The sequence below is a fragment of the Dendrobates tinctorius genome, unplaced genomic scaffold (genome assembly GCF_039654945.1).
Source record: "Dendrobates tinctorius isolate UK_male_01 unplaced genomic scaffold, ASM3965494v1 ptg000201l, whole genome shotgun sequence".
Taxonomy (NCBI): domain Eukaryota; kingdom Metazoa; phylum Chordata; class Amphibia; order Anura; family Dendrobatidae; genus Dendrobates; species Dendrobates tinctorius.
In genome coordinates this window covers 1,327,570-1,339,593 of record NW_027361868.1, presented here as the reverse complement: position 1 = coordinate 1,339,593, position 12,024 = coordinate 1,327,570, and the positions used below count along the sequence as shown (strand labels likewise).

Below are 12,024 nucleotides of genomic sequence, written 5' to 3'. Positions count from 1 at the left end.
GTAGCCGGCACTGTTATGGGGGCAGTGTTACACTATTATGGGGCACAGTAGCCGGCACTGTCATGGGGGCAGTGTTACACTATTATGGGGCACAGTAGCCGGCACTGTTATGGGGGCAGTGTTACACTATTATGGGGCACAGTAGCCGGCACTGTCATGGGGGCAGTGTTACACTATTATGGGGCACAGTAGCCGGCACTGTTATGGGGGCAGTGTTACACTATTATGGGGCACAGTAGCCGGCACTGTTATGGGGGCAGTGTTACACTATTATGGGGCACAGTAGCCGGCACTGTCATGGGGGCAGTGTTACACTATTATGGGGCACAGTAGCCGGCACTGTTATGGGGGCAGTGTTACACTATTATGGGGCACAGTAGCCGGCACTGTTATGGGGGCAGTGTTACACTATTATGGGGCACAGTAGCCGGCACTGTTATGGGGGCAGTGTTACACTATTATGGGGCACAGTAGCCGGCACTGTCATGGGGGCAGTGTTACACTATTCACACAGCTGTGCAGCAGAATTCCACCTCCATTACTTCATAGATTCTGCAGCTTCTGATAATCTGTTCACTGACAGAAGTGCAAGAAAGACCTGAAAAATCCAATAATAACAAAAGAACAAAATCTCAGAAGAGAAGAGAGAAAGTGTCAGCGCGCAGCCTCCTCCCGACTACAGAGCAGACACTGGCGTCTACTTACCACCAGATGGCGATAGAGCGGAAGAAGTCTGGGTGCCCGCCTCAGATATGGCGACTCGCGCTTCACACAACCCGGAAGTCAGCCAGCACGACCCACTCTGCAACCGGAAGCAGTTCCCTAACCACGTGCGTGCGATCCTGGGCAGCTATGGAAGTGAGAGCGGAGCGGAGCGATCCTGCCGGTATGTGCGGCGATATATCCTGTACTGTAGTGTAACATAGCCCTGCCTGTATGTATCTGCCGTGATTACCTGATGGGATGGGAGGGTGTAGAGCGTTTGTCTGTAGCAACCAATCAGGTGGCTTTTTTCATTTTTTTTATAGCCTAAAAGAAGCGTGAACTAGAATCTGATTGGTTGATTTTAATTATTTATATATATATATATATATATATATATATATATATATATATATACACACACAAATGCCCATGTAGTGATTGGCTGCAGCAGTCACATGACTGGCGGGTGTTGGCAGGTGAGAGCCCCTTCTTACTTCGGGGTCTGTGATCACCATGCCGTTTACACCGTCCCCCATTGTCGGTCTGTTGGTGTTGTCACAATTGACGGCAGCATCTAGGAGGTTAAATTAAGAGCATCCATTGTGGTGTGAGTTGTCTGGCGGACTGTGAGGCCGCTCGGGGTGTGTACGGCCGGGGTCACCAGTGGAGGCCTCCAGGAGTAGTGGGCCCGGCCCGCTTCCCCCTTCTATCTATATGCGGTGCCGAATACACACAGGCGCCAGCACCGCGCTCCAGGTAGAGGCAAGACGCGGCTGTGATATCACCCGGTGTTCCCGTCACCTTGCCTGTTTGGCAGACAGAGACGTGCGCCGCCTTTACCTGAAATAACTGGACACGCCATGTAATAGCGGCTGCCGAGCGGAATGCTGCATACATACATATTTTGCCTGTGATGTGTTTATATGAACAATTAAATATTTGGCACCTAATAAATAATGTTTTTCTTAAAGGGAACCGGTCACCTGTTTTGGCCGCTATAAGATGCAGCCGCCGCCTTTCAGGGCTTACCTACAGCATTCTAGAAAGCTGTAGATAAGTCCCCGATCCGACCTGCAAGATAAGAAAAATAAGTTTTATTATACTCACCCGGGCTGGGCGATCCGGTCCGATGGGTGTCGCAGGTCTGGGTCCTCCTGCTTGCTTCATCGCTGGGGGTCGGCGATGCGCTCATTTCTGGCTGCACGCCAGAAGCTCTAGTTAAATGCCCGCTGTCGGCGTTTGACAGCGGCATTTAACTAGTTAATAGGCACGGGTGGATTGCGATTCCACCTGTGCCTATTGCGGGCATATAACAGCTGACATGTCGCGACTTTGAGGTGGGCTCACCGGCAGCGGGGGATACCGACCGCTGACGTACTATCCCGTCAGTAAGGGGTTACACGTATGCTCAGTGTCTGTCCTATACAACTAGTCCCTGTCACTAGAGAGATGGATGCGGCGCCCCTCCTGGTCTAGTGATCACTGGTAGACCCAGGATTATTATTATTATTATTTATTGTTCTAGCGCCATTTATTCCATGGCGCTTTACATGTAAGGAGGGGTGTACATAAAAACAAGTACAATAATCTTAAACAATACAAGTCATAACTGGTACAGGTGGAGAGAGGACCCTGCCCGCGAGGGCTCACAATCTTCAAGGGATGGGTGAGAATACAGTAGGTGAGGGTAGAGCTGGTCGTGCAGCGGTTTGGTCGATCGGTGGTTACTGCAGGTTATAGGCTTGTCGGAAGAGGTGGGTCTTCAGGTTCTTTTTGAAGGTTTCGATGGTAGGTGAGAGTCTGATATGTTGTGGTAGAGAGTTCCAGAGTAGGGGTGATGCGCGAGAGAAATCTTGTATGCAATTGTGGGAAGAGGAGATAAGAGGGGAGTAGAGAAGGAGATCTTGTGAGGATCGGAGGTTGCGTGCAGGAAAGTACCGAGAGACGAGGTCACAGATGTATGGAGGAGACAAGTTGTGGATGGCTTTGTATGTCATGTTTAGGGTTTTGTAATGGAGTCTCTGGGCAATTGGGAGCCAGTGAAGGGATTGACAGAGGGGAGAAGCTGGGGAATAGCGGGGGACAGGTGTATTAGTCGGGCAGCAGAGTTTAGAATAGATTGGAGGGGTGCGAGAGTGTTTGAGGGGAGGCCACAGAGCATGAGGTTGCAGTAGTCAAGGCGAGAGATGATGAGGGCATGGACTAGGGTTTTTGCAGATTCTTGGGTGAGGAATGAACGGATGCGTGAAATATTTTTGAGTTGAAGTCGGCAGGAAGTGGAAAGGGTTTGGATATGTGGTTTGAAGGAGAGATCAGCGTCAAGGATTACTCCGAGGCAGCGAGCTTGTGGGACTGGGGAGAGTGGGCAGTCATTTACTGTAATTGATAGGTTCGTAGGGGGGGTCACGTGAGATGGGGGAAAGATGATGAATTCTGTTTTGTCCATGTTGAGTTTCAGATATCTAGTGGAGAAGAAGGATGAAATAGTGGACAGACATTGAGGGATTCTGGTTAGTAGGGAGGTGATATCTGGTCCAGAGATGTAGATCTGTGTGTCATCAGCATAGAGATGATACTGAAAGCCATGAGATTCTATGAGCTGTCCCAGGCCAAAGGTGTAAATAGAGAACAGCAGGGGCCCAAGGACTGAACCTTGTGGGACTCCGACAGATAGGGGGCGAGGTGAGGAGGTGGTGTGTGAGTGGGAGACGCTGAATGTCCGGTCTGTTAGGTATGATGAGATCCAGGAGAGGGCCAAGTCTGTGATGCCGAGGGATGAGAGGGTCTGTAATAATAGGGAATGGTCCACTGTGTCAAAGGCAGCCGACAGGTCCAGGAGGAGGAGGACAGAGTAGTGTCGCTTGCTCTTGGCAGTTAAGAGGTCATTGGTGACCTTAGTAAGGGCAGTTTCAGTGGAGTGGTGTGACCGGAAGCCAGATTGTAAGCGGTCGAAGAGGGAGCAAGAAGAGAGATGGGAGGACAGTTCAAGGTAGACGTGTTGTTCCAGTAGCTTGGAGGCGTATGGGAGAAGTGATATAGGGCGATAGCTAGATACAGAGGATGGGTCAAGAGAGGGCTTTTTGAGGATAGGTGTGATGGAGGCATGTTTAAAGCTTGAGGGGAAAACACCAGTTGTTAGTGATAGGTTGAAGAGATGGGTTAGGGTTGGGATGAAGACTGTGGTGAGGTTTGGGATGAAGTGGGATGGGATCGGGTCGAGTGCACAGGTGGTGAGATGTGATCTTGAGAGTAGAGTCGATCTTCTGTAATGGTGGAGAAGTTGGTTTTGAAGGTGGAGGGCTGGGAAGTCGGGAGGAAGGGCTCTGGGGGTTGTTGACCAAAACTGTCCCTGATGTTATCAATTTTCTGCTTGAAAAATGAGGCAAAGTCTTCAGCTGAGATGAGTGGGGAGGGAGGAGGTGCTGGGGGGCGGAGGAGAGAATTGAAGGTGTTGAATAACTGTTTAGGGTTGTGAGACAGGGAGGATATGAGAGATGAGAAGTAGGTTTGTTTAGCTGTGGCGAGTGTGGTCTTGAAAGTAGTGAGGGACTGTTTGAATGCGATGAAGTGCTCGTTGGAGTGGGATCTTTTCCATCTGCGCTCAGCAGCCCTGGAAGCTCGCCTCAGCTCTTTGGTCAGGCTGGTGTGCCAGGGCTGTCTGTTGATTTTGCGAGTTTTGGTATGTGTAAGTGGGGCAGCGGATTCCAAAGCTACAGCTATTGTGGTGTTATATAGAGCGGCAGCGTCATCCGCATTGTGTAAGGAACTTATATCTGTAAGAGGGAGGAGGGATTCAGAGAATGAGTGTAGGTCAAGGTGTTTAAGATTCCTGCGAGGGTGTGAAAGTTTGTGGGGTGGGGATTGTAGACATGGAGTGAAGAGGGAAGAGAATGTGAGCAGGTTGTGGTCAGAGAGAGGAAGAGGTGAGTTAGAGAGGTTAGATAGGGAGCAGAGGCGGGTGAAGATGAGGTCCAGTGTGTGGCCATCTTTGTGGGTGGCTGTAGAAGACCATTGAGTGAGGCCGAAGGAGGAAGTGAGAGATAGAAGTTTAGTGGCAGCTGAGAGGGAAGTGTCAATGGGGATGTTGAAGTCGCCCATGATGATAGTAGGGATGTCCGCGGAAAGGAAATGAAGTAACCAGGTGGTGAAGTGGTCAAAGAAGGTGGTGGCTGGCCCTGGGGGGCGGTAGATGACAGCCAGTTGGAGGGGGAGTAGATGCGCACAGAGTGCACCTCAAAGGAAGGGAGGGTAACAGAGGGTGGCAGTGGGATTGGGGTGAAGGAGCAGGTATCTGACAGGAGAAAACCAACTCCTCCACCATGTTTGCTGCTGGGGCGGGGTGTGTGAGAAAGGTGGAAGCCGCCATACGAAAGTGCAGCAGGAGAGGCTGTGTCAGAAGGGGTGAGCCAGGTTTCGGTGATGGCGAGGAAGGAGAGTTTGGTAGTAACAAAAAAATCATGGATGTAGGAAAGCTTGTTGCAGACAGAGCGAGCGTTCCACAGAGCTCCTGTTAGTGGGACTGGGGAAGCGGGGGCTGGGTGAATGGGTATAAGGTTGGAGTGGTTACGGAAGGTTGTGATAGAGTGTGGATGGGAGGTAGAAATGACTGTGGGAATGTGGTGAGGAGGACCAGGATTTGGGGAGATATCACCAGCAGTGAGAAGGAGCAGAGAAAGTGTTAGCAGGTGGGAGCAGGAGAGGGCATGAGGGGGCTGTCTGTGTTTGGAGACAGAGGATTGTATGTTAAGGAACAGTTTTGAGGCGGAGGTGAGGTGGATGGGGAGGATTGAAGAAGAGATGAACAGTTCCTTACTAGGAGTAGGGATTAGGGGAATTAACAGAAAGTGAAGGATTATTGGGGTGAAAGTGAAAACAAACAGAAACATTGTTTACAGTGACTGTGTCTAGTTACCTTCAGTTCCCATTCTGGTTTTAATTCTTAAATTAATCTTCACACTTCTAGAACACACTTATAGGAATCACAATGCAGACTGAAGTCTTTATGCAGACTTGTGCTCTGCAATATATGTACAACTAAGTGCAGTCAGGTGTGAAGCAGACAGGAGTGGTCTCTACTCTTCTTGGTCAGACAATTAAGAGTGGACCAGATGCATATGATCAAGCCAGAGTAAACAAGGTCATAAATAACACTGGGGTAAGCTGGGGTTAGCTGAAAGGCATACCATGTGAATGCTAGGTGCAGAGGCAAGTCTATGTGCAAAGCTGAGTGACGCACTGTGTGTCCTTCATAGACAGACAGCAGGAGAGCTGGGTGGATGGACATACCTGTCGGAAGAATAGAGATGCTTGTTAGAGTGCGATGGTGGCAGGTAGCAGGGCACAGTCTGTATACATCCTTCTGGTTTTAATTCTTAAATTAATCTTCACACTTCTAGAACACACTTATAGGAATCACAATGCAGACTGAAGTCTATGCAGACTTGTGCTCTGCAATATATGTACAGGATGATGCAGGTTTGTTATTTGCGTCATTTTTCCATCTTTTATTTCTTTTTTCCGTCGCTCAGCTAAATCCAAAGGGCGCTCGTCGTTTGATGAATTTGGCTCAAATTAAAATACTTTTTTTTTTTTTTTTTAAATCAACTTTTAATTGGGCTAAATTTTCTGGTTAAAAAAAAAAGAAAGCCAAAATAAATACCCGTTACAATTTAGCTTTTATTATATTATTTTAAAAATAACCCCTAAGGTCTGCATTTGTTTGGTTCTTGTTTCTCCTTTGAGGCCCTAGCGGCTGCACACTTCTCCTCTTCTCTGTTCTATTGGGTTGTTACAATGTATCAACATGAACCTGCATTGTTCCGAGCTTCCACCAGAGGTCACTGTTGCTCCATTGCTGACTTATAGGACTTCTCTGGCGGAAGCGAATCTCCCAGCATCCTCTGCTGCAGGACATGTATATCTCTGCTCCTATAATCTCCATCTCTCTATTAATATGAAATGTCCTTTTAGGTTCTGAGGACTCAGATTTGGGAGATGACAGTTTTCCTTCCGATGGAGGAGAGGAGTACGATGCATCCGACCATGAAACTGACGACCAGGTTGAGTCCGACGACCCTAATAAAGGCTGGGCGGACGCTATGGCCAAAATTCTCAACAAGAAAGTCCCCACGGATAAGGCCAGCACCATCCTGGTGAAGAGCAAAAAGCTGAAAAAGGAGAAGGAAAAAGAGAAGCAGGAGTGGCTGGAGAAAAAGGAGCAGGTGAGCAGCGAGCGGGAGATATGGTTGCCCCCTATGGAGAAAAAGGGTCAGACCAGTAGAAAGGACAAGAAGCCCCTGAGGGTTTTTTTTTTTCATTTTTCAGCATCTAGTAGAGAAGGGAAATCATTTGATCGGCGCAGGGCGAGAGGCCTCAGCCAGCTAGAGATTCTCCCAGCAGCGGCCACTGCAGGACAAATGTGGTATTACGTAGCTACTCCTATAAATGGCCGTCCTTGTAATACATAGACACGTCAGGTCTCCCAGCATTGTCCCGTGCCATGCAGTCTGCCTAATTGTGCACTTACACACCCGCGTTAGACTGATTTACCATGCAGGAACCTGGGAAAGGTGGATGACGCCATCAGGAGCTTTCATCTGGACATGTTGGTTGTCACTCACTTTTCTAGGACTGGAGAAATAACTAGAACAGATTTTAACCTTTCTTTTGTCGCCTCCCAGAATCGGACATAAGGACTTTATAGTTATTCCCTCAGGGAATCCCTTAAAGGAATTGTCCACTACTTGGAACAGCCCCCTTAAATGCTATATTATCCCTGGTACCATAAACCTCTCGCACCAGCAATGTGGTCACCTGGTCTCCTGAGGCTCGCGGGATATGGTGCCACGTGAGCGCTGCAGACAATCGGCAGTCACTAATCGGCTGCAGTTCTCACACCTCCGCTGGACGGCCAAGGTTTGAAGGAAGTGAGTGAAGCGACTACTAATTGACCCCAGTGGTCACGTGGCATAATGTCTCCGGAGACCTGGCGCCATCAACACTGGAGCGGTGGCGGTGCGGAAGGTGAAAGTAAGGGGTTGTCTGAGTTGTGGAGAGCCCCTGTAACCCTCTCCCAATAAAGGACGTAATGATAGATCCTTTATAGATGTATGGAGCAGAGTCCGCGCCCAACCGCTGGTTACAGTCAGTATTACCCATCAACACCATCGATTGGAGCGATTTCTGATCGCTGTTTAACCTTTTAAAGGGGTTGCCCACTACTCGGACAACTTCTTCCCCATCGCTGTTTTCCCCTTGTAATACATCTATACTCTCCTCTGAGCCGGCGCCGCTCCAGTGCTGTCGTCAATGGGTCTCCTAAGGCTCGCGGAGCATTGTGTCACCGTTGACACCACCGGGATGTCATCGGAGGCGAGTGTAGGTGGTATTACTTTACTTGGTGAAAACAGTTGATTGAGAAGGGCATGTCGGAGTTGTGCATGGCCCCTTTAAATGCCACCGTCAATTCTGTCAGCAGCATTTGCCTGGTGCAACCTGTCGGCGTCATTCTGCCCCCCCCCCCCCACCGTGTTCCCGGACTGTGACTGCCATCTTCGTACTCCTGAGAATCCCGGCCCGTGTCTCATGGTCTTATGAGAGCAATATTTTTACTGTATACCCTAGCCCCCTAGGTAGATGGGGGCGGGGGTAGAAAAGTGAGCGACAGTTTAATACAATTAAAATATTTAATACATTAATTTAAAAATTATTATTAAAACTAATAATAATATTAATAACAAATTAAATCATCCAACTTTTCCTAATAGAAAAAAATGTAGGAGTCATAATAAAAAAAAACGTAAGTGTTGAGCGTCTCTTAAAGTTGAAAGATATTTTTATCCTTATAATAAATGCTGTAAAGCTTAAAAAAACACCTTGTTATGCCCAGGTCTGCCAGCGTCGTCCCACTGTCTCTATCATTTCACGCCATCTGCTAAACTTCATGGCGTAGAGGCGTGCCGCCATCAGTTCAGGACAATGGCAAGAGAAGTACGTAATAGGAAACAAGGGAAGTTCCAGCACCTATAGTGCAGGCTGAATGTCACAGGGAAATCTTCCTGGTCAAAAAAATAAAGAGGATGGCAAGTTATAGGCAATAGGAATCGAAATATTTCTTAGTACAGAAAAATTCTGCAAAGGATCTCATTGACTATTTTTCCCTTTTTTTTTTTTCTATTCGGTCACCTGATGTTTTTCGTTTGCCTCCTTGCGGTTCCTCATAACGGATGGGAGGCGAGATCCCAGCGCGGCCCCCTCATTGTCGGACGGTTCGCTCGTCTCCCGCGTTGCCCCCATCCTTCTCCCTCACCTTCACTTTTGTATCACAGATTGATAAAAAACGTCAGTGGGAGATGATGTGCCGAGTCAAGACGGACGTGGTGAGAGACCGGGAGGCCGAGCGCACTCTCCAGAGGATCGCCACACGGTAAGCTCCTGCGCTGTACTTCCTTTTCAGACTTCTTTTTTCTTTTCCATACTAATAATGAAGATTTATACATGAAGCGCAATCTGGATCCAATAAGAGTTTTCGTCTTTTTTTTTTTTTTTTTTTTTTTTTTTTTTTCACATCCACCACAGAGGAGCCGAAAGATTTATATAAGGAGAAGACGCCGAACTAAGGGGTCTAACAGGAAAAGATAAAATGTGCCCATCTCTATGTATCTGTGGTGCCTAGAGATACCTGCGCCAGGTGTAGGGGTCCCAGGAGTCACCGCAGGCTCTCGTCCCACTTCTGTATAAATATTAGAAGAGCGAGACCTCCGCTCAGCCGTCCTCATCAGCTCCTTACTAGTCACACTGAGTTCCCCAGTAGCCTCATTCAGCCTAGACCGTCAAACGGCCCCCAGTAGTCAATTCTGGACTTCCAGTAACTCTGCTGAGTTCCCTTCTACCAGTAGTCGCGGCAGCCCGTTTCGCGGCCGGTGGTCGCAGCCGGCGATTTTGCAGCCCCCTCCCGGCGGTCGCAGCAGGCGGTTTCTCGACCCCCTTCCCGGCGGTCGCGGCAGGCGGCTTTGCAGCCCTTTCCCGGCGGTATCGCAGACCCCATCCGGCGGTTGCAGCAAGCAGTTTCTTGGCCCCCTCCCGGCGGTCGCAGCAGGTGTTTTCGGCCCCTTCCCGGTGGTCACGGCAGGCGGTTTCGGCCCCCCCCCCCCCCCCCAGCGGTTACGGCAGGCGGTTTCGCATCCCCATCCCGGCGGTCACGGCAGGCGGTTTCGGCCCCCTCCCGGCGGTCACGGCAGGCGGTTTCGCAGCCCCATCCTGGCTGTCACGGCAGGCGGTTTCGCGGCCCCCTCCCGGCGGTATCGCAGACCCCATTCGGCGGTTGCAGTAAGCAGTTTCTTGGCCCCCTCCCGATGTCACGGCAGGCGGTTTCGGCCCCCTCCCGGCAGGCGGTTTCGCAGCCCCCTCCCGGCGGTCACGGCAGGCGGTTTCGCTGCCCCCTCCCGGCGGTCACGGTAGGACAGTTTACGGTCTGTGGACTGTAAGGCTTCATTAAGAGGACTACAGCTCCCTGAACTCTTGTGCTCCAATTGCATATAATAGGGGTCTTCTGCCCGCAGACCTTTCCGGCTTATTCCCAGGACTCTTCCATTGACCGTGTTCCTGTTCTGTCCCCGCAGAGGTGTCGTACAATTATTCAATGCTGTAAAAACCCATCAGAGTAACGTGAAGGAGAAGGTAAAAGAAGCCGGACCTTCGGAGAGGAAGAAGAGTAAACTGATGATGTCGGTATCCAAGAAAGACTTTATTGACGTCCTGAGAGGGAAGGAGAGCAAAGGCGAAACAGCGGAGCGCCCGCGGCTGAAGAAGGTGCGTACCACCTGGTGAAGTACGTAGCGCGGCTCAGGACCGTGCACGTCGCTGGGAAGTAAGGGCTTGTCTGCTCACACCGTATTGATGACCTATCTGCAGGATGTTGGTTGGGGACCGACACCAATCAGCTGTTAGCTCTGGATGTTGGACTCCCACCGGCCCCATACAGATATTGATCACCTATCCTGTAACCGAACATCAATGGGGGGCGTTCCACTAGTCAGGAAGGGTCTACAGCTCTGCCATGGCCCCTCCACTCTTTTAAAATTCACGCTAGCGCCGCCCTTGCCCAGCATTCTCCGGCAAAATGGTGGCGGAGGCGACGCATGCTTACGGCCTCCAGCGAATAGGCATGCGCGTGACGCGGCTCGTCATTGATCCGATATCCCAACCTGAGCATGCACAGCCACCGTCGCCATTTTGCTGTAAACCGCCAGAGGATAATCTGAGTGTGCGCTGCCTCCGGCGCCATTTTTTGCTGTAGAGCGCCGAGACCTGGATGTACACAAGTGCCGCCTGTGGCAAGGGCAATGCTAGCACGAAATTTAAAAGATGAAAGTCGTACAAATGTGGAGGGGCCACAACAGAGCTGAAGACCCTACCCGCAGTCTCGTCCCGATGCACCAAGAGGCCATTGCACCAAAAATTGTCAGGTGAATTAAACAAGGCTGCAGATTTCTTCACTACAAGTATCCATTACAACAGTGTAAGAGGGCCATTATGGCCGTACCGTTACATTAACAGGTTACATTGTGGTGACCAGTTAAAGCCCCTAAAGACAAAACGTACAGCTGAGGGTCTGTTGCAATTGTATGACGGTTTAGCTTGTACAGTTGTGGCCAAAAGTATTGACACCCCTGTAATTCTGTCAGATAATACTCAGTTTCTTCCTGAAAATGATTGCAAACACAAATTCTTTGGTATTATTATCTTCATTTAATTTGTCTTAAATGAAAAAACACAAAAAGAATTGTCCTAAAGCCAAATTGGATATAATTCCACACCAAACATATAAAAGAGGGTGGACAAAAGTATTGGCACTGTGCGAAAAATCATGTGATGCTTCTGTAATTTGTGTAATTAACAGCACCTGTAACTTACCTGTGGCACCTAACAGGTGTTGGCAATAACTAAATCACACTTGCAGCCAGTTAACATGGATTAAAGTTGACTCAACCTCTGTCCTGTGTCCTTGTGTGTACCACATTGAGCATGGAGAAAAGAAAGAAGACCAAAGAACTGTCTGAGGACTTGAGAAACCAAATTGTGAGGAAGCATGAGCAATCTCAAGGCTACAAGTCCATCTCCAAAGACCTGAATGTTCCTGTGTCTACCGTGCGCAGTGTCATCAAGAAGTGTAAAGCCCCTGGCACTGTGGCTAACCTCCCTAGATGTGGAAGGAAAAGAAAAATTGACAAGAGATTTCAGCGCAAGATTGTGCGGATGTTGGATAAAGAACTCGACTAACATCCAAACAAGTTCAAGCTGCTCTGCAGTCCGAGGGTA

General features: G+C 49.4%; 1 protein-coding gene across 1 annotated transcript in view; it reads left to right on the top strand.

Annotated features, from left to right (window-relative positions):
- Positions 1–730: 730 nt before the first annotated feature.
- RRP15 (ribosomal RNA processing 15 homolog) overlaps positions 731–12,024 on the top strand; it is a 35,150-nt gene continuing 23,856 nt past the window's right edge. The window contains exons 1-4 of the mRNA XM_073553339.1: positions 731–886; positions 6,676–6,926; positions 9,033–9,130; positions 10,326–10,515. Coding sequence (XP_073409440.1) covers positions 853–886; positions 6,676–6,926; positions 9,033–9,130; positions 10,326–10,515 — 573 coding nt within the window. The 5' untranslated portion in view covers positions 731–852. The remainder of the gene's footprint in view (positions 887–6,675; positions 6,927–9,032; positions 9,131–10,325; positions 10,516–12,024) is intronic.